Here is a 26,308-nt window from a genome sequence, read left to right as displayed (position 1 = left end):
AATTAGGCAGAGGACGCGGCCCTTCCTGGACCGGGACCCATTGTTTGAAAGCCACCAGCCAACATTAAAAGGGTCTAAAATCAATATTTATATGGCAATCTGGCCACTTTTACTGTTTTGGTTCAGTCTCATTGCTAGAAGAGTGACGTTTACCTGCACAGCACCAAACACACAGTCACAGAGCTACATTCCAGTGGGAAATATTGAACATTGAACTCCACTACATTTATCTGACAGCAGCGTTATTACAGTGGATATTTTTTTCGATTAAGATTTTATACATAAACGGAGCTATAAAAACAAGGCCACAGCAAGCTTATGAAATATGATGCATTTTTATAAACGTAAGGCATTTAAAGTAGTTAAATTAGCTCTATCTCAACCAGCCACAACATGGAAAAAGCTGCTTACATTTGAATGCATTCATACTATCTGAAAGGTGCTGTCATGCATAATTAATATTGAATATCATTTTGATGATAACGCTTCAGTAGTTTTATTTTGGGGACATTTTAAATGCAGGACTTTGACACATGGTGTTAGCGTTGCTAGCTAACATTATTTGTAATTGATGTCAGTAACGTTGCTTCTCCCATCACTGCTAACTGCTTAACATGGCGAATTTTGCAACTAATGAGCCATATATTTTCTTAAGTAAGTGCAAACCAAAAACTAAACCACAGGAAGAGTGAAAGTTGGACTTACATGCATCCATTGGACAGAAACACGACTCCAAAAGAATGCTAATGTTACTATGTAGCTACCTACCGAGCTTAAATACGCACCTGTTTACTAACAAGTTCGTCATATACGTTTACTCTGCCCATGGGGACACAAAAAAACAGCTTCTGCAGGATTTAAAAAATCCTGTTGGTCCTGACAGCTGATAATATATGTTATTAGAACAATTTCAATATGTTAAGTTTTCCATGTAATTGCCACGGGCTGGGTGACATGTTTGTGTTCAACTGTTATTTTTATCATGAGTGACACGCGGTGATAAGAGATGTGACTGTTGACTGCAGTTACTAATACTGAGAATTCCAGGGCGCCGGTGAACGTGTCATAAGGTTTACCAGCTGTGACGCCTGTCAGTCATTTTCAGCGACCAATGACAGGGATGTGTGTGAGACAGCGGACCTGTGATTGGTCAAAAGTTAGAAGGTGGGAGGTTCGTTGTTTTCCCTGCAAGTTTGGAGAGCGGGAGTTCGTAGTCCAGAGAGCAAACGGTGAGGAAACATAAGTGAGATAACGGTTTTGTTATTTCGGGCGTGCCCGTGTACTGTCTGCTAACAGCGTGATAGCGAAACAAGCTAACGCGACGTAGCCTTCTTGCAGAGGGACGCTACGTTATTGAATAAAAGGAGTCTGCAGCGCCACGCGCCGGTCTGCTACACACACACACACACACACACACACACACACACATACCAGGCTAAAGTCACTCCCACCTCTCAGTTTGTGAACTTATGGTCAGTTTGGGCTCCAAAGGTCCTCGTAAAAAGCCCCCGTGTGACGCAGTCAACAGCAACGCACGAGCAGTCTGTAGAATTGAATATTTCGCCTTTAGTTGATGGGAACTCCACCGCCTGCAAGTTGTGAAAGGTAAGTCACTTTATTCATCATTGCTTATTCCTGCTTAGCAACCAATTGTTTTGTGAATTTTCTGACAACGTGCTGTTACAAAATACATCTCCTCTACTTCCACAAACAAGCAACAAAAAAAAGAAGCTCAGACTCACTATTCAAACCTCTGGTCTATTTATTACAACTGATTCGTGCCTGCTGGGAAATGCATGCAGGATGGAGTAAAACAATTATATTGCACGAACACACAACCTGCTTCAAAAAATATATTAAACTTTTCTGTCAAAAATGAAAAGTAAATACATGTGCAATGGAGTCCCATGAACAGTTCTTAATATTATTGTACAGAACAGTCTGTAATCTAAATAGCTGTTTTTTTTATGGAGACAAGACCACAGAGTAAACATGGAGTCATTCATGGGTGATTTACGATGCATCATCACCAGTGGACACTAACAACCACGTCCTCAGTCCATGGCAGCAGACAGAGTTAATATGACCCAACTGTTAAGGGACACACGCTGGCTGTCACCCAAGGCCCAGGGAGGCCGTTTACTCTGGTTGCTTTTATTAAAAGTGGTGGCTGCGGTCCCGGCACACCACCACCTATCAGCATCACTGTCATCCCCATCGTCCTCGTCACTGCTGCCCCCCTTGTGGCCCCTGTTTGCTATAACTCTTTAGCGGGAAATAGTTAAAAATCCTGATGACAAAACACGAGTTCATGTGTAGTTGAGAAACAGGAACCATATTATGCTTACACATGCACAATATACGTGGCATTTTTTTATATCGGGTAATATTCTTAAATGTGTTACCCATATGGGAAGCAATGAGGCATTGATGCAAAAAGACGCGGCACTATAAGATATGTGTCATAAAGTGTGTGTTTTATGCATCTGCACCAAGCTTCAGGTTCAGTGTAATAGCCGATCTATGATATTGCAGTGGCGCTGTATTTAAGCCAAACTTACCTAATCATACCTACTCATGTTGTATCTATACTTTTATTAATGTAATATTAGAGAATATTATATAGAGTATAGATTATAGACTAGAGTATTAGGATTCTTAAAGTTACTAGAAGGAACTTTCATTTTGTGTTAATTTTGGCGGTCCCTGTGGTAGTGGTAGTTTTTCCGAGCACCAGAGTCCATTTAGAAAACCTCTAATTTTACTGCAGCAAGGGTTCTGACGGCCTGCTACGTTCAGTCCTGGCTCTGGTTCTCCCGGGCCTCCCTTCCCTCCAGCGGGCCCGGCAATACGGCGCCTCCTACTTTAGTAACACCTGTGATGGATAGATATCGCCGCTCTCATATCTGTCTGTTGAATTTAAGGCCACAGCTAGCAGCCTGTTAGCTTAGCTAACTAGCACATAACTCCTGTATGTTTTTTTTTTTCTTACACTTTGGTCTTTGTACGAATTAAACGGACACGATATTTTTTTATATTGAGTTTAAATATTTTTTGCCGTGGCTCAAATAATCAGTCTTTCACTCTCGGGCCTAACAGCTGAGAGAAACCAAAGCTAGCTTGTTAAAGAAGCATTACATCACATGGTTGTCAGTCCAAACACCGGCACCAGTTGAAGGTAATAAGAGTATAACTGTCTACTCACGAAATGCACAAAGATGAGTTTCTAAGCAAACTTAAGAGAGTTGTAGCAGACGTAAGAGTCTTTTTTTTTTTTTTTTCTGTTAAAAGTTTATTGGGGAAGCTTTTCCTTATCCTTAGCGAGGGGTCACGGGACAGAGGGTGTCATATTCTGTACGGATTGTTGAGAAGCGTGTGTGCTGATGAGTTTGGCTGTATGCGTTTAGATGTGTCTGCACATATAACAGAGAGAGAGAGAGAGAGAGACGCAGTGAAACCTGCAGCACGTAAAGGGTTTTGACAGCGTTACAAGCATCCGGATTTGGTGCCCGAGGCTGCTGAGACTCGCTGTAAAGACACCCACATGCTGCAGCAGAGCGTCTCATTAGGTAGGACACGCAGCGGTGAGGGGGGTGTGAGGCGAAGAGAGGATGGGTGGGAGAAGGAAAGAGAGATGCAGGGGAATGGTTCGTCACGCTCCATCTGGACAGAATAAAAACAAAAACACTCTCGTCGTGTCGAGGCTTCACGCTGCTTTGTTGTTGAAAGTGGTGGCGACACGGAGGAGGGGTGGAGGGTCGTAGGTCACCGTGAAATCTTCCGAACGGGCATCTTGCTGAAAATGAAGCAGGATCTGAATAGTCAGACTTTGAACTGCCCACAGCTCTTTAATGTATAAGGACGATTAGCTGTAGATGGCAGAAGCACACTCAAGTGCATAATGGGGTTGTGAGGCCAAAGTGTCAAGTACAGCGAGCAACAGGGCGAGATGCCAGGTTAGCTATTGTTAGCGTGGTATCTTTAACGTTCGCATATCTCAAAAAGCGTTCGTCTGATCGACTTCGCACCTGGCGGGTGTATTGCTAGAAGGCATCCAAGTACAACGCTATGAACGGCCGGGTACTCCGGGCAGGCACCTCACAAATGGGCACTGCTCGATGTGTCTTAACAAGACCAAAGGTCCACTACGGCCAACCTATCGGCTCTGTGAGACTGTGCTCAGTGGAGTGCTTTGAGCTAAATGCTAACGGTAGCGTGGCGACATGCTCAGACCACGTGTCTTAGTTCATGACCCACCATCCAGTGGTTTGAATGTCATTTCAGTAATAACAACAAATGTAGACTGTGTACCGTACGTGTAAATATCCATTTACTAGTTGTGGAGATTTTTCAGTCAGGATTAATGTGGTAGACCAACAGATGGACACCGCCATCAATAGAGCCATGCTAGCGAATGTCTTACTGGTTTGTTAGGACAGCAACATTTAATTGAGTTTGATGCATTCGGGAAATGTCTTCTTGTCTACTTCGTTGGTGCTTTCAGTTCAGTGTTCATTTACTATAAATATGTGTCGCCCAAGCAGCTTTAGAAACAGATGTAGTTTAATTTGAACTGGTGGTTTCAAGTGAGTCTACGATGGTGACGCTCAGTCATCGCCTCAATGATCACCTCTCTTCTCCACCCTGCTTTGCTCTGATGGCTTATTTCCTGAGTTGAGGATGCCGGCAGTTTCTCAGACAATAACACTGACTCATCACTCGACTTCTGTTCTGTCCCAGCCAAACTCTCCCAGGCTTACGATGTCCATCATGTGGCTTAAAATGGTTCAGGAAGACACAGGGGCGGACGTGCTGACAAAAAAAAGAAGCCCAAATAGAGTATCGCAGGGGCCTGCAGCACACAATGAGCTGTCAGCGTCCCGTGAATCAGCTTTGCAACATGATGGACGGCACCGCTGGGACGCTGAACCTCTGCCCTGATTTTTTTTTGTTGTTGTTTGCTTTACTTGCCGGTATCAAAGCCGTCGTTTTCAGACTCATTACAGACCGACAAAGGACATGGTTCACAGTCTCAGGCAGTCTATCGCTCTCTTTTCCCCAGCTGCTCGTCACAATCATATACGTCCACCTCTTTCTTTGTCTTTCACCGCTCTCTTTACTTTGCATAATGTATGAGGCTCTCTGTCCCACGGAGCCATTACTCTCTCATCAGGTGACCCAGTTATGGGGGGGGGGGGGGGGGGCTGCAGTGCAGATATGGTCAGTGTGGGGCTCATAAATCCACATTTATTGGAGACGTCGTCCAATCATTCAGATGTTGAATGTGCAATCAGAGTCCACTCTAGCTCAGTGATAAAGAATGATGTAGCGCCGCACTGTGGCCAGTGTTATGCTAGTGACGTGGCTCTGGAAGTTAAGGTCAGGATCAAGGATTTCTCACCTGATATTGGATGTCTTACAACTACAAGGAGTTGTAGGACATCCAATATTTTACGCCTGTAATTAATTCAACCCGTTATTTATCAATGTTTAGGTCTCCAGAGGACAGGTATACCTGTGTGCAGCTGTGATAACATAATCTACATTTTATGTTCAGACTGAAAGGCATTGGACCTGGTATTGACCCCTGAGGAACTCCGCATTCATCTGCTAAGGAATGGGATTACTTTTAGACAGCAGAAGATTTGTAGAGCTGACTAATTGATTAGTCAATCGGCAGAAAAATAATTATTTTGATAATCGATTTAATCTTTAAAGTGTTTTTTACATGCTAAAATGGCAGAAGATGTTTTCAGCCTCTCCAATATGGAGATTTCCTGCTTTTTGTTTCAAATCCTATTAAACTACAGGTCGTTGGGTTTTGGACTGACTAAACAAGACATTTAAAGACGCCATCTTGGACCTTGAGAAACTGGTACGGACAAATTTCACTATTTTCTGACATTTTATAGACCAAACAATCAATCGGTTAATCTAGAAAATAATCTGCAGATGAATCAATAATGAAAATAATCCTTAAATGCAGCACTAAACATTAGTTTAAAGCACGTATTAACGTATTATTTAAGCACAGACTTCATTATAACACACGGTCAGTCTGCCATGGAGATCATTTCCATTTGTAAAATGTGATTGGATTATGATAGCTTGCTCTTCCCTCTTACATTTAATTAACCTTATTAAACCTTCAACTGGATTACCCCTCTGCAACACCTAGTGTCTCTTTAGATCGGTATTTATACTGAGTCTGGATCCAAAAAATAGGTCAAGCCCGTTGCCAGTTTATTGTACGTTTTAATGAGCTCGGGGGGCCAGGGAGTGAGATGATTTTCTTAAATGGATCCCAGGTTAAGGCCGTTTGTCTTGCATCTTTATGCAGGAAGCAGAGCCGATGAAGTGGAAATAGAAATATGAAGTGATACCAGGAGCACAGCCACAGAGGGCTATTTAAAGACAGTGCATCAACAGAGGCCAGAAATATCTTTGCTATTGCCTAAAATAGTTTTCCCTCTTTCCCATTTTATTACCAGCTGACGCTAGATATATAAAGGATCATATTTCTAATGATCCAAAAGAGGAAGGGAATACATATTTTGAGTGAATATGATATTTCAAGAGTAGTCTTTACTGAACTGGTATCTGTGGCAGCAGGCATAAAAATACTTTCCTGGAAAAAAAACACACAAACCTCTAAAAGGGAAATGTGAATGGGCACTGGCTATTTTAAATACTATATTCAGGCTGTTTCAGTGTAGTGTTTTGCTTTCACAAAATATTTACACAATGAGACTTTTGATAAATATCATCAGTAAAGTGGATATGATGACTATCTGTAAGTAGGTAAAGGCAGATAATAGAACAGATAGAACGAGTGAGTTTAGAAAATTACATCACTTTCCTGTAATGCAGCCTCTAAATCCAGGAAAAGAGAACATATGTTACGATATAAGTCGATATCTAGTCTCAATATAATATAATATTGATGTATTGCTCAATACTGTTGTGGTTCATTCTCACAAGTGTCCGTTTTCAGCGAGAAATCTCTAAAACCCGACCGTCCACCACCAAACAGCAGACGGATAAAGTTAGCGACTAGCTGGTGGACACGGTGGAACATTTAGCAGCTAAAGAGCCAAATATCCCCCCCCCCCCCCCCCCCCGGGGGTCGAGACCAAACTTCATTCATCACACATGATTCCAAATGAATCATAATCCGTGGACGCTGCACGGATAAATAAACGCGTAAAATTAAAAAGAGTCGGTCAATGTTGTGTTCTCAACTTGTTTCCACCGTCCCCATAAAAAAAAATATTGCAGAATTAATTAAATGTATACTTTCAAATCAACTTTAAAATAACATGTATGTTTATCAGGGTTTCTATGAAAGAATCAGTGGAGAAGACTTTAACATCAGCAGTCCACAGTTCACTCTGTGATTCGGTCACATAGCATTAGCTTGTTAGCCAGCAGCATCCTCAAAGGCATTTTTGTGATCACACAAATGTTTACTGTCTTTCTGCAACGATAATATTTTTGCTCCGGGGGGAAAAAAACATTTAAATCCATATATTTTCCACACGTTATACGACCCAGAGTGAAGCGTGAGGGCTTCGAGGCTGACAGTGCAGTGCAACCTGACCATGATGTAACTTGGATAAATGAGTAACTGGACATCAAATAAGCGGACTAAACATTTACTTTTATAGATTATCTGTATGAAAGCGTCGAGCCTCTACCACGCTGGGAAATTTATAAATGTGTAGCATATGCAAGTTAATGTGCCATCACATGCTCGTTATATGCTCCTTTTAATCCCCTTAAAACTGCCATTAGCGCCATATATTGACCTTCGGGTGATAGGTAATCCTTTTTCATGCCATGTGAACCCATGATGGTGCTCGTGGAGCATCTGATCCCCGCCTCCCGTCTCTCAGGGGACGTGTGAAGGGCAGAGGAGAGGAAGGGCGGCCTCAAACGTGGACATGAAGGAAATACGAAACAGAAGAGAGCGTTGTCGAGCTTAAACGGGGCCTCCTGTTTATCGCTCTGCCGGCAGCGACGCTGCTGTATGTGGATTTAGCTCACAGGCAGCCTACAGCACAATACATACAGAGACGTTCTGTCACAGATCGTGTGTGTGTGTGTGTGTGTGTGTGTGTGTGTGTGTGCCCCCAGCACTCCATGTTGAATAAACAAGAATTAAGCAGCGCTGCCAGATAGAGTAAGACGGAGCTCAATCTGCAGCTGGGGGTTGGGAAGGACAGAGAGAGAGAGAGAGACAATGGCGCATTAATGCCCCCTCATGTGTGTCATGTCTACCGAGCTCGGTGCACGCTGCAGCGCCGGCATGCCCAGCGTCCCTCCGGCGGACTCGTGGGTGGATCGGTGTGCGCGCATTTGGTGAAATCATATGGTTCCCTTTTAAAGAATGTAGGCGATATGTGCGCGTGCGATCGTAATGTGTAGGCTGCAGATGCTCTTTGATTTCCTCCAACAGAGGGGGGGGGGGGCGTCTTAGCCCAAAGATCAGCTTTATTCAGCGGCAAGCCAATGGATGATGATTAAAGGCAAGATGACTCAGAGCAAAGACACCTTGACATCTGGAAACCAAGCTGTGGACGAAGTAAACAGAAGATTATGTTGTGTGCAGTTAACTCTTCCGACAAGCTTCATGTGCTCTTTGCAGGGGTGGATTTAGTGATTTGGGGGCCCTGGGCAAAAGCAGACACGAGGCCTCCCTTGTGCCTGATACTAACCCTCTCTCTGATTGAAAATATTGTTATTATTAAGAGTGTCACAGATTTTCAATGGATGTAGTCATATTCCATGAGATAATATTGATGTATTGCTCATTACTGCTGTGGTTCACTCTCACATTTGTCCGTTTTCAGCTAAATAGCTCTAAAAGCCGACCGTCCACCATCTGCTCAGCACCAAACAGCAAACGGAAGAAGTTAGCGACTAGCTGGTGAACACGGTGGAGCATTTAGCAGCTAAAGAGCTAAATATTTTCAGTATATCTATAGCCATTAGGGGCCCCCTTAGTTGAGGGGCCCAGTCATTATTTGCCTACATTGTCAAATGGTAAAGCTTGCCTTTGTTCTTTGCGTCTAAGCATGCAACTCCTAAAAAGGAGGGATCACAGTTGAGTGCAGATGTCAGCAAAGTGTCGAAATAGCTTGACCAAGGTCTTCACTGAGCGTTTCTCACACGCGTTCGCCCAAACATGCAGCAGATGTCCGATTACATTTCCTTTAATCAGCTTTTGTTGTCGTTCTATATTTTACGCAGTCAGCTTTGCTTACAACTTGTAACTCGATTGAGAAGACAAAAGCCTGGAAAACAGCGCGAGTGTGAGTGTGGACGGTCAGACACCTTACACAAACTCTCGCTCAAGGACTCACTCAGGCAGGACATACTGCAGCTTTTTAATGGGTAGATATATTAAGTTTTTATGTCATCATTAGGGATGCCCCCCAATAATCATTGGGTTCTAAAATAATCAAAGAGTATCGATAAGAGTACTAGTATCGATAGAATCCTAATCATTACTAAACATTGATTACACTTGTTGTTTGAGCATGATTGGATGGCAGTGTGGTTTTAGTCTAGCTACAAGGAAGGCTACATCACAGCTGCGTTTTTTATAGCAATGCCACATATACTGTATATATAAATGATGAGCTCCGTCAGCATTCATTTTCTGCAACATTGTGTATTGATTGTCAACTTAGAGATCAACTGAAAGCAAATAAACAGGCTGTTGTGTGATTGATAATGTGACAGCCAAGCCTTGAGTGCCGAGTTCTCCCAGCTGTAGTCGTGCGCCCAGAGAGTTCAGCTGAATCCAGCAAAAGGACGGAGCAGTGGGGGCGAAGAGATTAGGAGGCTTGTAAAAACTCAGCCGGCATTTGAGATTCTCCCAGTCCTGCAGATGTCAGCTTCTTCTTACCAAAGCAAAGCCAGTGTTATTTTAGGAAACTAAGAGCCATAAAAAGGTGGCGCTGCACATTTTCAGAATGTACAGTTTGTATAACAAAAGGCATGTGATAGTTAAAATGATCTGGACTGAATTATTCCTCGCATAAAGTACTCTTGATTTCATTAGCTTTTTGAGATAATTGCATAGTGTTGAATTCATCTGCTCTGCACACACAAGCACACGCTCATTATCTTTATATTGGTTCACTTATTGGACTGGGCTCTATTTGCCACGGTTGGCATGTCGCAGCAGAGGAGGCCCGGGCATGAAATGCGACTGTGGCACAATTTGAATAATGGCCCGCCTGAGGTGATACAGAGAGGGGAGTGCGTGTGGTGATCCCAGCGTCAGTTATGACACCGCCACTTTAACACACTGCCATGCAACATTAAGTGTGCAGGCTCTTGCACCACACACACACACACAAACATGCTGAGGTCTGTACTGTAGCAGCCGAGGCTGAAACAGCAACTAGTGTCAATTTGCAGAGACTGTAGCAGAGTCAACAGTTTGTGAATAAGAGCTAGCCTCACGCTGTCCTTTCGTTTAAAGCACTCACATGATTTGTAGCTCTTATATTGACTCAAGTGATAAAAAGAACCCTGGAAATTAAAATGATGTCTCCATTATAGATAAAAAGATTTATAAAATTGCACGAAAATTAACTTGTTCATTAAAATTCAGTTTACAATTTCAAATGAATTATGTTTTTACAACTTTAGCCATTTCACAGTGTGGTTTCAGTATATGAAAGTTAATTGTGACATTATGGTTGCCCAAAAAAATTCTTGTTCAGCGATCTGTTGTACTTAGCTCCACACTTTCGTATCACTTCTGGATGCAAAAAAACAAGATGGCGACATCGAAAAACCTAGATGGCAACAGCCATAAACCAACCAAGATAGCGACGTCCAAAAACCAAGAAAGTGACAGCCAAAAACCAAAAAGGCGGCGGCAAACTTGAGGCTTTAGAACGGCAGTCCACAAACAAATTGGGGGCGTCACAGTGACTACGTCTGTACAGTGACTCTTTAATTACTAGTTTGTGTGGGAAATTATGTATGCATTGTTTTTCCATCCATCCATTATTTGGCCCATTAAAAGTACTGGTCACCAGCTTCAACAATCCCACAGCTGCTCCCCAGCTCTGTACTGACCACTTTCAGACACGTTCTAAATAACACATCATATTTCTTTCTAGCAAAACAGGGAGAGAGAGCATCGGAGCGTCGAAGCATGTACACAGGAGTGCTTGGAGAAAGTCTGAGTGTGCACGGGGGAGCGAGTTAAAAACAAGAGAGTGAGAAATGTGCTCAGCACATCGTGTGCAACAGTGAGCAACATTGCATTTCACTGATCTGTTCTTTGAGGAGAAGGCTGCACAGGGCGGCGTTCACCCTGCTGGGAAGCACGTCCCTTCTTTCTCATTAACAAGTGCTTGACGGAGCCACTCAGACCAATGAAGGCGACCGAGCACGCAGCAGCCGTCTGCAGCGGGCCCCGTCTGCCGGCGGCTTTGATGCTGATTTGAGCCAACGATGAAGTAAGTCACACTGACATCGGGCCGCACGCAGGCCTTTGAAGGAAGGCTCGCAATCTGTGCCGCGAGATGACACGTTCACACAAATAAACCCATCCGACGGTAGAGGAGGACCTCCGAGGATGAGATAAAGAGTGTGTTCACATGGGACGAGACGGGGAGCGCTAGTACCTGCATGAGGAGGAAGAAGTATGATGTAAATGTACAGATGCAGACACACAAACACGCTGGATGACGAGGAGAAGATATGTGGCCTCACTAGAATGCAGTGAATTACTGCCACCCCGTTTCCTCCGACGTCTGACAAATGACTTCCCCCGGGGACATGATGCTAAAACTCACTTACTCACTCCATGAAAACGTTGGTTTTCGTGCCAAACACAATATTCTCTGTATTACTGTGGTACCAAACGAGGCCCTTTGCCTGTGTGACACTTTTTTTTGAGTTGATCTTGTGTTTGCTATGTAAAAATATAGTAAAGTCTACCTGAGCAGAGAATGAACTCTCCCTCTGTGTGTTGTAATCCGAGCTCACTAGCCGCTCTGCACTGCGCTCATATAGTAATTAAGGCTGAACCGTAAACGATGTTTGCTCTGTCAGCACTTTTGCAGTTGTTAGCACCGTTAGCTGCGAGCCGCCGGCTCAGCCGCCACCGTGTCGAGAGGCGACAGAAATGCTCCCAATCTCGTATTCGGCACCTTTGATGCTTTTTTTAACCCTTCATGCCTGGTGCACACTACAGGATTTTCAAATCTGAACCGATTTTGAAATTGTGGGCGAGGACAGTCAAAACCACATATTTAACTTTTTTTTTTATATATTTTAATCGTAAGAACGTACTCAGCAGACGATTCAGTTTCACACATGTTTTTGAACATTTTCAGAGTGGCGAGTACTCTAAGGGGAAAATCGCTTGATCAAAAAGTTTGCGGTGTTGCAGTAAACCTGAGCTAATGCTAATGTGACCTATTCTCGTAGCAATCACATTGTGGGGGTGTTGCAGATGACACAGACATGTTACACACAATGTTTTGGCACAGTCAACATTAGCTTGGCTCAGACAGACTTTGCCAACGACTGTGTGCTTGTGTTAAGTAGTAACAGAACAAAAGTTCAGTTTTTGCTTTTCAATGTGTTGAAACGGATTGAAATTCATTTCTGCCTCCTAACCGACGTTTCTTCGGGATCTTGCCACTCTGAAGATTGTTATTCTCATCATACTACAGTTCCACTTCTTGAGAGAAAGAGCAGACACTTCTGTTGTAGCTGTACTTTTAAAACCAGAAGCAGACAGCGCCTCGGCTCTTGTGTACCACCGATGCTCGAACACTTCACACCCACTCTCGTCGCTCCTCGCCAGACCTGAACAGTGAGTCGTGCGTTAAGAGGAAGTGACAGCTGTAAAAGGCCATTTTGAACCCCCTGGGAGAAGATAAGGTTGGAGGAGATGCGATGCCGCCCCTCTTGTAAGTAATACAGACTTTGAAATCTGTGCTTCTCCTGGCACAGAATGCCTCTTTCTTACCTGCTTGTTGCAGTACTCCCACTGTTATGTTCTTCGGCTCGATGTGCACTTTTTAACTGTGTGCATCAGAAGCCTCAGTAAACATTTCACTTGATACAGGCAAGCAGCCTCCACTTATCTTTATATAGAAAAGTGTGTGTGAAAAGATCAAACCCAGGAGAGGTAGAGACGGCAGCCTTGGAAGGTGAAGGATTTCTGCATGTTTTTTTTAACGCTGAGGGGAATTCTTTTTGAAGTCCGTGGTTTAGCGGACTGTCTTCATAAAAGAGACACGGACATTCTCTGCTTTGCTAATTTATTAAATGTAAATCAGGTGCGTGTCCTTCATCTACTTTGAAGCAGAAGAGAAGCATTGTTCTTTACTGCATAATGGGTGGAAGCAATAGCTTTTATGAAATTTAGACTTTAGACTGATATTTGACATAATTTCAGTTACTTTTTAACTGTCTATCAACTCTCACTTGGAAATTCATTCCCACCACAATTGGTTGGGTAATTTAACAGGCCCAGATCGCATTGGTTATAGTCATAGACGGAATCAAATATGGACGTAGTCTCCGTGACGTCACCCATAGACCGGCCGCAGCTCTGAATGTGCGTGACGCAAGGAGAGACGTTCTGTTCTGGTCTCATGACGGTGGGGGTTTTCTCCTGGGTCACAAGCCTCCACGGGATTCAATCCACATCTGTTTTGCCTTCCTCCGTTTTCATGCTCCAGACCGCTTCTTCTTAGCACAGTTAGTCGCTGCCCTCCTTGTCATCGAGGTCGTTCGGCCATCGGGTCGTCTGACCGTCTCGCCGTGTCCGGAGGAGATGATACGCAAGGTCTCAAAAGATTAACGTCCATCGTATGAGCCTGTTTCCACGGGGCTACCATGAGAATAGAGGGTGTCTGTGAAACACTGGCGACACTGCCAACTAAAACGTCACCCGTATCTGATGTTATTAACCTCCAGGCCACACATACACAGTATCGTATCCATATGCTCTCTCGCTGCGTGAATGCCTGTGTGCAAGCACATGCTGAGGGCCGCTGTCATGAGGAGATAGCAGTCCTCTACCCCCCCAATCCCATCCCATCCCATCCCGGGGGGTTTTCTGTGACTTTGTGCATCTCGATTGAGCTTCTTTTCCTCATATTCAACTCCCGGCGGTGCACCTCCTTCACGAACAGTCGCAGCTCCTCATTAGTCCTCCTTCACATGTCGCCAAAATCCCGGCACGCCTCCCACCTGTGGGACTCCGGATGTCGTTGTGTGCCACGGATCTAATTTGTCTTGATCTTTGCGTTTTCCTTTGATCTCTGCCTGTGTATCAAATCGCTCTCCGTGACACAGTTCTCTCGGTGGGACTAACACTAACTGCCGTACTGTCACGACTGTTACTGCTGTAACTCCGGCTCTGCTTTGACTCTGAATTGTTGAACGCGTAATTCCCAAACTGTAAGTATTCATCTGCTGCTGTAACAGCCCGCACTCTCCTGGGGAAGGCTTTCCTCCAGATTTTGAAGGGATTTGTGGGATTTTAATTTTATTGTCATTGCACTGAGACAACAAAATGCAGCTTAGCAACTAACTGGAAAAAGCAAACAGCAGTAAAGTGCATAGAGATGTGTATAAACATCAATGAATGATACTGAACGGTGAACACAGACTGAAAAAATGTGCCAATATGGAGATTAACCGTACAAATTAAATTAGCTTTGATATGTACAATACGAAGAATAAACCAGTCATAAATACTACATAGAATGTACAATATAAACGGGCTAGAACGGTGATTTCTAAAGTGGGTGCTGTTGCACCATGGGATGCCTTAAGAACGGGGCAAGGACAGTGTGAGATGACTGTACCTGGGCCAGCCTAAAGAAATAAATCGTTCAGTGCGATGAGAGCCACTTGGCGTCGGTTTAAGTTTAGTTTCGTGATCGATGAATCCAGCAAATGCTTCATCGATTTATCGTTGGGTCCCGGGAGGCGAAGTATCCTGGCATCTTTGAGCTGGACGGAAAATGATACTGCGAAGCATTGCATTGTATCTTAATTACTCCGAACATAAGGTGACTTAAAATGGTAACCGTTTTTTTTCCCAGTTTGGGCAACCTAAAGCTTAATCTTGGTTTCCAGCCTATTAACCACTTTTTTTTAGTTGGTGCTGAGCCGTGACACTACACGTTACATTAACACCGTCACATCTGTCTATGAGCGTTACATTAAGGCATATCTTCTGTACATTACATATTCTTTTTACACTTAGTACTGCGGACATTTCCACATTCTTCCGACAATTTTACACTTTTGTCCACAAAATCATTTCAATTCTGATGTGTTTTACATGTTTTGTTTTTTTACAGTATTTTTCGTATTTTTATTGTAATATTTTTCTATTCTATATTTGTTTCTTGATTTTTGTTCTTTTGTTTTTCCATTTAATTTTCTCTTATGTTAATGCAGCAATACACGAAAGAAAATTCCTTGGTGCGTAAAAAGACATCTGATCTGATCAGCTGTTAACCGCCTTATGACAGTGCAGAGAACCTTTTGACATATGACACGGGGTCACAAGTAGACCTTGCATTGTAATGTAGTCACTCATGATGTGATACTTATTCACAGTGATAACGAATCCACATTGTCCCGTCCTCATGCCCGAAGCTCCCACGAGGACTATTACTGAACACACCAGAAGTCCAACATCTCATTTTTGCAGGCGCGAAATGTAGATCTGAAGTTCGCGCTCTCTAGTCGTTGACTCATCTCCCTTATCTCTGGAGAACTAACAAAACAGTCATTAATGGTGAATTATTATACATCTCATTGGGTTTTTAAGCCTACTGACTTCAAAGAGATGGGGCTTTGCATTGAGAGGCTTTGATGTAATGTGTATGCAGGAAGTCTGAAGTCTGTCGCAGGATTATGAACCACGGAACATTACTTTTATATTAAGCTTCTGTGCGTATCCGAAATGTCTCTGGAGAAAATTGAATTGAATAGATACCAACTTGGTTAAAAAACTAATTTGTTCGGCGTCGAATATGATTTTTGGTCTTCCCTCTTTTACTTGTTTCTATTTTTCCTTCCCTTTTTGTTTCTCCAATCCCAGGGCCACAGGTATGAAGACACTAGAGAACAATTTTACTGCCTGGGCCGCGTGAAGGGAGTTCAGAGTGCAAGTTAGATGTGTGAGGAATGTGAGCTATATCTATCTCCAGCTGCCTCCCTCCCACTCCGCCCGGCTAAACTGAGACGGCGTGAGCCCGGTTCTTAGCAAGGGTTTAGATATCCAATCTGTGAGTCGGGGTGTGAAGTGATCAATATCTATGTAGTGCAGTGGAGTCTCTCTATCGCGCCTCCTCTTTTGTTTCACGGAGTGCTCATCCATCAGTCAATAATTCTTTGAGTTTGCCTCCTCATTATTGTGGAAAGCCTACCGGCGAATCAGCACATCTTCATCGTGTGAACGCTCTTAAAGAATCAAGCTGATGGTGTTCTATATTTTTTATATTGTCAAAAAAAAAGTATTGTTTGCGTAGCCAGAGGCCACTATAGCTTATTCCTCTGTGCTATAGAGCTCGACTCCACAAAGAGCCACATGTTGGAACATCTTCCTTCATTACCAGTAACATCGGCACTGTAGTTTATTTTGAGTCAATCCCACATACACACACGTGTATTGAAAACATATTTGATTTGTTTTTAAAAATTGGGCGATGCTACACCCTTCCACCCAACTTCATAAAAATCGAGCCAGCAATTTTCCCACAATCCTGCTGACAAACAGACGAGCAAACCAACTAGGAGAGCACAGACCTGTGCCAAGGCCAAATGTACCGTCTCACAATGTCAACGAAAGTGAAAAATAATTTGTGTATTTGCCCTGAGATCCGGATCCTCTCCAAATTGAATGGGTTCTTCCTTTGCCAATGCACCATCCTTCCACCATGTTTCATAAAAACCAGGCCTGTAGTTATTTCTGAAACCCTGTTGATAAAGAGACAAACAAACCGAAAACATAACCTCCTTTGCCGGAGGTAACTATAAGGGCACTCGGAGAGCACCGACGTCTGCTAATGCAGCTTTCATGAGTGAAAAATAAATTGAGTGCCACCCCCCACGATGCGGATACGCTTTCAAACTGTAACATAACAGGGTTTTCCTTGGTCCACGCTACACCCGTTGACCAAGTTCCATTAAAATCAGGCCGGTAGTTTTTCCACAATCCTGTCATCAAACGGACAAACTGAAAACATAACCTCGATCACCAGAGTTACTACAAATCACCTAAAGCCAGACATGAATGTCTGAACCAGAATATCTCAACAACAGACGGACACTGCCATCCCTCGAGCCACACCCCTAGCAAGGCTAAAGATATAGAATAACCCCCCCCCCCCCCCCCCCCCAACTATTGAATTGGATTTCTATTTTTCACTCACAAACATGCAGCTGTTGGGCTGTTCATAGTCTATTTAATTAAAGCGTAACGTTAAACAAACACTAACGGTGTGTAATACATACTGTACCATTAATCCCTCATATGATAACTCTTTAAAGTACTGATTTTTACCAGTCCAAGTTTCCCCATTTGGTGTATTTTGATTGTGTTGTATTGCTTCCTGGTGTCTACTTAACAACTTGATGTTTTTATTTCATTTCTTCTAAGGCCCGGCATGGACGAGGCAGAGAAGTACCAACAAAGGCTGCAAGCCATAGCGGTGAGAATGTCACTCTTTTACTTTGTCTTTACTTTTGCCCTTTTACTGCCCACTCCAGTCTGCCTTACACCAACTTGGACTTTCACCTCATGTCAAAAACAATCTCACCGCGCCGTCGTTGTCTCATGTCACTTCAGTGGAACGGTCCCGCTTGATCCGCGCTGCCCAAAGTCAGCGACCAGAGACCATTTCCCCCGGTTTAACTTTCCGGCCAGAAATCTCTGATCTGTGAAGCGAAAGGTTGGAGGGCCTGAGTGGAGCCCAGCTGCCCCCCCTCTGCCCGACGTAAAAAATCCGTGACCCACTCCACCAGCGACAGCGAGAGGGGCCCCGGAGTTTAAGGCTTACGTTAACAGCGCGGATACGGAGCCGGCATGCGCACAATGTGCCGCGTCGCTGAACTATTTCTCCCGGAATCTCAGCGCTCCACCAGCTGCATCTCCCCGCTTAAATCTGTCGGCCACATTTCCTAAAAATATCCCCTCTCTCTCTCTCTTACTCTCTCTGCTTTTGTACAGAAGAAGTCCTTGTCTTCAGGGACCAGGACTGCAAAGGGGTGTTACTAAAGAATTATATCAAAAAGCGGGTGTAACCCACCACCATAAGCACAGTGTTGTTGGATCAAGTTCTGTCTGTTGTTAGTAGAAGAAACAGCAGTTTCTTAACTTCTCGTTAAGCTGCTTTTTTATTGTTGGAATAACTCAAGTTTTCTTTGCTGTTGAGAGATAACTTACAGGAGGACTCAATATAAGTGCGGGGTAAGTACCGCTAACATTCCTAGAAAATTAAATAAGTAAATTGTCTTTTTTTGTGTGCGTTAGATTATGTAAACGACTTCCAAGCAATGTAAAGCCAAAGGCAGCGTAGACAATCTGTCGCTGCCAATAGTTCTGACACTTTCTGTGATGGCTGCGGCAGGAAAGCGAGGGGAGTTGGGATTGAGTATCGGTACAAAGACACTGTAAAACTGAATCATGCCATCCTGCTTTATCAGCTCTTCTTTCACAGTGGTGTCACTGTCTCAATTCATAACCAACTCGTAGGATTCCAAAGTCTTCCCTCTGGTTGCACTGCCTACTTATCGCCCCTCTCTTTGACGACCAATTCCCTCCAGGACTTTTTTTTTTTACTACTTCTTCACGTTCCCTCTTTGAGGATTTAACTTCTTGTCACCAGGAGCGGCGTCGGAGGCAGGAAGAAGAGGAGAGGCTGACGAGGGAGACGGAGGAGGAGTGGTTGAAGACGGCCCAGGAAAAGGTGATTTAAGTTTTTCCGAGGAACCAAATTCTTTCCAACTTGGTCCTCTGAACGATGTAAAAAAAACCACCTTAAATAGAGTTTGATAAGAAGATTGTTATCAATCCTCACATCTAACGCTCGCCCACAAAAGTGGCAAAGTATTCCTGAAATAATAATGAACTATTTTCTTGTAAATGCTGTCTGCTGGGATCTAGCTATTTTGTTTTTCATTGTTTTCCCTCTTTTCAAGCTGCTTCATGTTAACAAAATGACCACTGGCGTGTCCCACCCTCATGTCACGTCTGAGCTCATCGTTAGCTGACGCCTAGCTCTAATGTTCTGGGTGGACTCATTATGACCTCATTATGACTCAGATTTACTCACTTTCGCATGTTGTTTTCACAAGTGCAGAAGATGTGGCGAAGGCCCACTGCCGACTTATTTTGTTTGGCCCCGCCCACAGAGAGTCGGCTCCATGCATGGCTACATGAGTTGGATCAATGAAAGGGGGGGGGGGGGGGGGCTTCAAGTGTTTGAAAGGGTTTGTCAGGGTTTTCAGTTTGTCACTCACGCCAGCCAATGAGTGACGGATCATATCTCGACTCCAGGAGCGGGACGTCTGGGGGGGCTTTGGATCACGGAGCCGTGACACCTTTTCACTGTCACTCTCACAGACAACGGCAGTCTGCTGGCCTTGCTCATCCTCGGCAAGATCCAAACCGGCAGCGCCCGCGGGGCTTCGTTCGTGTGTCTGCGGAGGAGCCAAAATGGCAGAGGAGCGCTGCCAGGTGGCTAGCTGCGTGTCTTGAGCCGCTGAATGATTGTCAACACGGGTACAAGGCTCTGTGCACAGTAGCGATTGTTTTGGTTATGTCTCTGTTTTTTTTCTGTTTCTGACAGCGTTGACGCTATAAGGGATCGTCCAATCACAGCTTAGCGTCCGTATCCAGGCACAACTGGTTTGTGAAGCTTTTGGGGTTTTCTCCTCATGCTGAAGCAGAGTGTAGTGAGCGTGATGCTCTCTATCCAAAACACATGGAGGGTGGTCTTGCTATCAGGGTTACCCAAGATAGCGTTGCATTTACCAAACACTTTGACAAATTGTCCCCGTTTTCCCCACAATCATAATATTATACACATTGTTAGTGCTTACATAGACGTTTATCATGTACTGTCCCACTCATTAACCCACTATAAAAGCATAAGGAATGCACCGCCCGTCTCAATTCAAGACTGAAATGTCTGCATGAGTGTCTATCGGTCGGTATGTCATTGTCAAGGTGACGGTAGCAGCTCTTTCTGACGGGCCCTGTCGGTAAGCTAACGGTTAGCCGTCATGCCAAAGACAGACTTACTCCTTCCTTCCCAGCAAAAATGCTGCGTTCTGCACACGCTGCAAGGGCACCTTTTCGGTTGCGCATGGTGGAAATAGAAAAGATAATTTCAATACTGTGGAAATAAACAATAGCTGGCAGAGAAACTGTCACAGTTGCTCGTGCACACTGACAAATACGTTGTGTTTAGTTTTAAAGGGTGTCTATAATACACCACTGCAGTCCTTGTGTTTTGTGTTTCCTAGTGTAGCTACAGTACGACAACTTTCTTTGTCACGAGCACTTCCAGTCAGAGCCGTACATGTACAACAACTAGGTCTGAAGAGGCTCCGAAGAGACGGAAAATAGTTTTGATGCAAAATATTCGCAAGCGAGTATTTAGTATGATGGCGTCATTTATCATCATGCCCCAGATGTTTTAAGATATGTTTGTAGCCATTAAGTGCATATTTAAGATCCATGTGCAGGGTATTTATTTAAAAATGAGCCAGCTTGACACTTTAATTAAAGTGTGGAGCTAAAGTTAGCTTAATAAGCAAACAAGCTACAGCAGAGAAAATCCAAGTGCTCGTGTCCGGTGTCACTGTAACCTGACTAAGAATCATTGTAAACTCTACGTGCCGCATGAGACTTGAACACTCAAGTGAGCCAGCAAAAGAGGCCAGAAACTCCTAAAGGGTTTAATGATTAATGTTGACCGCTCGGGTAAAATCACCAAACATTCTGCCCGTCTCTCCGTCTCGACCTTTTAGTTCTGAACTTGACTTTTCTGTCCTCACATTCTCCCACAGAGGAAGCACTTGAGGGAGCAGTGGCTCAGCGAAGTGTCCCCCGTCCTTGACGATCCGACGACAGGGTGAGCCACATTTCACCAGCCTCATTCACGCGCACTTAATTCAATCACAATTTCACGACTCTTTGAGACATTCATGATGGGGGGGGGGGATTTGAGTCGATTAGTCTGCACTCTGCTGGCACACAGATAACTGATGTGCAAGGCTCACATTTGTAAAGATATATATTTTTTGAAGCGGAGGGTACAGGTATTTTCGTCACAGATGCACTTCTGTATCGACCATGACGAGATCAAACGGGAGGCGGCCATGTGACAGCTGGTGTGATGGATTATAGCCAAGCACATAACTACACACACACAAACGCACACACTCGACTCATAACGTCTTTATTTTTCTTAGTCCAACTGCTCTGCTTCGTTTATTTTCCGAGCTCTGATGTGCATCTTTTTGTGTTAACAAGTATTATGTCTGTGCCGATGTGTCTCAGGGAGCGAACCGAAAGTCAAAAGACGCCCGAGGACGAGGAGGCAGCTGAAGCTAGAAGAGAGGAGCAAGCCTCCCGAGAAGAAAACAAAGAATCTGGCAACTGTGCAGCTGCAGTCAGAACACACAGCCAGGTGACACGAGCAGATGTTTCTGGAGTACCACGCCACAAAAACAGACTTGAATGTATCGCAGTTTTAGCCGACAACATTCCGATTTTCTTGCAAAATGAAAATTTAGAGACGTACCGCAAATAGCCCCAAAATATTTTAGGATTTGAGCCGATGTGACGGCAGTGGAAGTAAACACCGTGTCCCCCCCTTTGGCTAAAATTCTCCTCAGACGGCTGAAACTTTTTTTTTTTTTTTTAAATCTCATCCACGGTGAATATGAAAAAACGGCGCAGAATGATCTCTTCGGTCAAAACGTGCAAATTGTATTCAGCTTGGCCTCGTGCCACGTCCCAGGCAGTCGAGTGTTAAATAAATAAAACGTTACAGAAAAATAACCCACTAGCCCGTGCAGCTGGGGTGTGAGCTCTTCAAATTATGTATCATGAATAAAAAATGGTCGACAGGCGCTGCCACATAATGATTTATCACCTCATGAGTGAACCCACACAGAATTCTCACCCTGAATTTGGTGAATAGCGAAACAAATGTCCTCGTTTTCACGGGTTTTGCGCGAATACCACTTGTGTGTGTTTTTTGCGGGTTGAATCTAACACTTCGTTTGATACATTAACATCGGCATACATTTATCATATAATTGTAGGGAGTGCGTGACAGCGCTTGAACTTTAAACTCCTGAGAAATTTAGCTGAGTGTGCAAAAGCAGCAGGACTGAAACGGCTGCCGGGCGACGTAGTCAGCACCTCTTGACATGATGGGACTAAGCTTGGTTCAACACTTCTCTGGTGATGACTGTGAAATATTTATGGTGGGGGGCACAGACCGAGGACAGCACTCAAATTGTCTCCTCTCTTTCTGCCCTGCAGGCTGGGACTGACGAGGACAAGCAACAAGGTAAGAAGTCAGCCGGGGGGGAGGAGGGGGGGGCTGTGATCGTCATTAGCTCACCGTCGGTCTCCGTCTCTCTTCTTTGTCGCTCTCGGGGCCGTTACGACTGCCCAGAATCTATTCTCTCCTGACGGATGATAATTTAGCCGAACTAAGACTTTGCGTAAAGAGCAGTCATTTAAAATCGGGGTGACAGAATGGAGCCGCGTCTGGGGAAACGGCGACAACGTCTCTTACAGTCTGCGAGTCATTCTGCTGAGCGAGAAACACCACGAGAGGCCGGAGTTTATCCAAAAGCTTTTGCTTCCAATGTGCACAAAGTTACAGAGGAGTTACAGAAAAGACTGGCTGGAGAACATTCGACACATCGCCGACTAAAGAATGGACATCGCAACACAGTGCGATATTTCAGTAAATGGACAGAAGTGTACTGATGACTTTCTTCCATCCAAACATCAGTCAAAGAATGTTAAATTCATGAAAATTAGGACTCATGTTAAAGTCAAGTTAGCACATTGAAAGCTCCAGAAAACTGATGTCTCTAAACTACCGGTTTCTGTCAATAGTAAATGCGAGCAAGTCTCGTTCCTGACCGGTCCACACTGCCGACTATACACTTCTCAAGCGATTGTTTTGTTTGTCTGGAAACCTGTTTTTCTTTTAACCCAAATATGTACCATGATATATTTGATTGACTACCACTTCCTGCGTGGATAGGAAATCAAAAGGTAAAATAATGTCATCAGGGCTGAAACGCACAAAGTCAATAGTCCTACAAATGTTGATACACCCTACCTCGAAATCCAAGATGGCCGCAGTCCATCAACAGTAAAAAGCTGTTAATAAGCACTTCAGTCTTATTTTTGTCTGTCCAACTTCTATCTGTGGACATGTTGCTACGGTGCGGAAAACAATAGTGGCGTAACGCGTTGTTATTGCTGGTATCGCCAACAATAGCTGGCTGGAGCTAACCGCATTAACTTTTTGCGAGTTTGGTGATTTCAATTTTCAGCAATTGATTACAAAACAAACACTGATGATATATGAACTGATCTCAAGTAAAGTAATACATTTTAATTCTAGTTTAACTCAAAACCGTACTGTACAACGTGTACGCTTTCTTTTTCAGTGAATAAAGACGCTGAGGATCACTTCTCCATACAAATGGCGCAAAGGATGTTTCATGAAAGTGGGCAAGAAGGCCGATCAGGTGAGGCACAGGATTAGACTTTGATATATATATATATATATATATATATATATATATATATATATATATATATATATCTCGATATAAATATAAACAGGAATTTAGGCTCCAGAACATGGTATTTGAATTAACCTTTCTATTCTCCTCTAGCAAAAGACGAGCATTTTTTTATGCGCGCTGGAGGGCTTATTGTGTCTCTATATTGTCTGTTGTGTCGGCTCATATTAGTGACACAAAGATCTGGTCCTGACCTGGCGTTAACCTTTGTACCTCTCACCCTTTAAACGTCCCCAAGTCTGTGATGCATTGAGGACAGTTTGTCCTGGACTGCTAATGAGTTGAGAATTTCTATATTTTATCTTGATAATTTGTATTCTGTTCCGTAGTCCTGGGAATGTTGGCGGTGCAGGTCGAGAGAGACCCCAAGACGGGGGCCACCGTCGTGAGGTCGGTGGCCCCCGTGTCCTCGTCGGCCGGGGTGCCGATGGCAACCACGGTCTTCGACGACGGCAGGAAGAGCATCCACGCCGTCGGCGGATCGGGAAGTCAACCCTCGACCGAAGAGCTCGGGCAGATCCTGAGCTTCGTTGACGGCGTCGGGATGAAAGTGCTGCTGGACGAGGTCGTGTTCACGCCGAACCAGGAAGAGACGGAGATGAAGAGAGTCGATGCCAGCAGAGCGCCGAAGGGACAAGTCGTGTCTTTTTCTACCCGTCGTGTCGTGTCAAAGGGCGACGATACGCAGTTAGACGTCTCTAGAAGCGACGACTTGGAAGCTGAGCTGGGGATAGAGGAGTGCTCTGCTATGGGACAGGAGGAGGATGACAAAGAGGACGGGAGCATCATGGCGGTCAGAGACATCGCAGGAGAAGTGGGCAACGTGGAGGATCTGAGGTTGGAGGAAGGCCCGGTCACTCTGGTGTTCCTGGGATACACGGATGGCGACCAAGGAGGCCAAGAGGACCATGAAGGCATGCTCACCGCGCAGCGCGTGATCATCACCGAGGAGGGAGAAGAACACGTCTTAGGACCGGAAACGTCTGCTTCACCTCAGGAAGAGAAAGAGTCCCGAGTGTTTCACGACGTCCCCCTGGACGGAAACGGGGCAGGAGTTGAAGTCCAGGGAGAGAACGGTGATGACGGGCGGCAGAACTCATCTTCACCCAGTAAAGCCACTTCCAAGCCCAAGACCTGTCGGTGTTGCTCCGTCATGTAAGACGGCGATTGAGGAGAACCGCCTTCTTTGTATCATTTGTAATATTTGTAACACCTCATGCTGCATTGCTGCCTAAATGACTGAGACTAGACCACCACCTGGTGTGGTCCTAACTGGTTTTGAGCGCCCATCACGTCTGTTCACATTGCCAAAGAAAGAGACGTGGATCATGTTGTGGGTCTGTTATAGCAGCTGTGGGCTGACAACCGCTCTGAGGGACAATCCACTTCCTCCCTCTGGTGGACAAAGTGGAGAATGAAGACAAATGTCTTTGTCCCTGAGGACTTGTTCTGTGCCTTACCAGCCAAAACATGTCCATATGTTTAGCTGTTGTTTGGTCTACGAAATGGAAAAAGTCAAAGAGCAGAAGAATCATCAATATTTCTAACAGTAATCACGGTGTGATTCATTGTGTCTAAATGAATGTTAATTAGAGCGATATTTGTACCAACATCCTTTCTACTACTACTCAGGGCTTTAGCTTCCACGTAGGACACCAGCGATGTTTCTGAGAGTTTTTAATGTCATGGGAGGAGTTTGTATTCTACAATTAAACATGAATTTAACATGTTGAGTTTCTTCGACTCAGTCAAAATCTTTAAACTAATGGTCCGACATTTTGGGAAACTAGTGCAGCTTCAGAAGGGGCCAATCACCTGACCTCCGGTGATTCTCGAGAACCGCTCATCCAAACAACTTCACTCTCGACACCTTCGCTGCCTCGGGTCCTGAGCAACACACCCGTCAGGTGTGAAGTCAAACAAATCAACGGTTTCCGAGAAAAATTGAAGGACAGGCATACAGACAGAGTCCTTTCATTTCTGTTAAATTAGATACCTCATGGCAGGAGAGCGAAGGTCCAACTGTGGATTGGACTATTTTAGGCTTCAAACATGCATTGACACAAGGGGGTGTGGTATTTATCCAAAGCATTTATGTTCTCAGCATTGTGGGAAAAGCTTTGAAACTGCATTTAGGCGATAGTATAGGAGCATAAAATTTAAATTTACCATCAAAGATTTTAGAAAAGAAAATTTCACAGACTTCCCAAACTTGTGGAGGTGGAGTAACACTGTAGGGATCTCCATGTCTCAAACCTTGTCTTCATGTCTGCTACGGTGCAGCTATCTAAGTGTCTCATTATTTGTATCACTGTCATTTTTTTATTCGATTGATTGATTAGAGTGGATGTTTAAAGTAATATATGACGATAAAACTTAACAGAATTCGTATGTTCTCCAATTTCTTTAAAATCCCACTTTAGATTTGAACTGTACTTCACAAACA

At 44.2% G+C, this 26,308-nt stretch overlaps 1 protein-coding gene across 10 annotated transcripts; it reads left to right on the top strand.

Moving 5' to 3' along the window:
• Positions 1–1,210: 1,210 nt before the first annotated feature.
• On the top strand, positions 1,211–26,251 carry LOC142941097 (uncharacterized). 10 transcript variants are annotated; one of them, XM_076083394.1, is made up of 11 exons: positions 1,236–1,605; positions 11,145–12,950; positions 16,112–16,199; positions 17,672–17,723; positions 18,900–18,980; positions 19,637–19,750; positions 21,088–21,152; positions 21,581–21,710; positions 22,574–22,601; positions 23,725–23,805; positions 24,192–26,251. In XM_076083394.1, coding segments are annotated over exons 3-11 (1,383 nt in total). In that variant the 5' UTR covers positions 1,236–1,605; positions 11,145–12,950; positions 16,112–16,197; the 3' UTR covers positions 25,022–26,251. The 10 variants fall into 10 exon arrangements, with proteins under 10 accessions (XP_075939541.1, XP_075939509.1, XP_075939527.1 ...); XM_076083412.1 differs by having other exon boundaries at positions 16,112–16,298; XM_076083419.1 differs by lacking the exon at positions 11,145–12,950 and having other exon boundaries at positions 16,112–16,190.
• The last annotated feature ends 57 nt before the right edge of the window (positions 26,252–26,308 follow it).

The sequence above is a fragment of the Anarhichas minor genome, unplaced genomic scaffold (genome assembly GCF_050575085.1).
Source record: "Anarhichas minor isolate MPS153535 unplaced genomic scaffold, ASM5057508v1 ptg000007l, whole genome shotgun sequence".
Classification (NCBI taxonomy): domain Eukaryota; kingdom Metazoa; phylum Chordata; class Actinopteri; order Perciformes; family Anarhichadidae; genus Anarhichas; species Anarhichas minor.
Note: the sequence above shows the minus strand (reverse complement) of the source record. Positions and strands in the feature narration are given on the sequence as shown.

What these genes read in the sequence shown, in the direction of transcription:
- LOC142941097 (XM_076083367.1), top strand. Translation starts at nt 1,574, where the DNA reads ATGGGAACTCCACCGCCTGCAAGTTGTGAAAG. An exon ending in AAAGGCTGCAAGCCATAGCG is followed by an intron (nt 17,724 to 18,899) that starts GTGAGAATGTCA and finishes TCTTGTCACCAG; the next exon opens with GAGCGGCGTCGGAGGCAGGA. An exon ending in TGGCAGAGGAGCGCTGCCAG is followed by an intron (nt 19,751 to 21,087) that starts GTGGCTAGCTGC and finishes ATTCTCCCACAG; the next exon opens with AGGAAGCACTTGAGGGAGCA.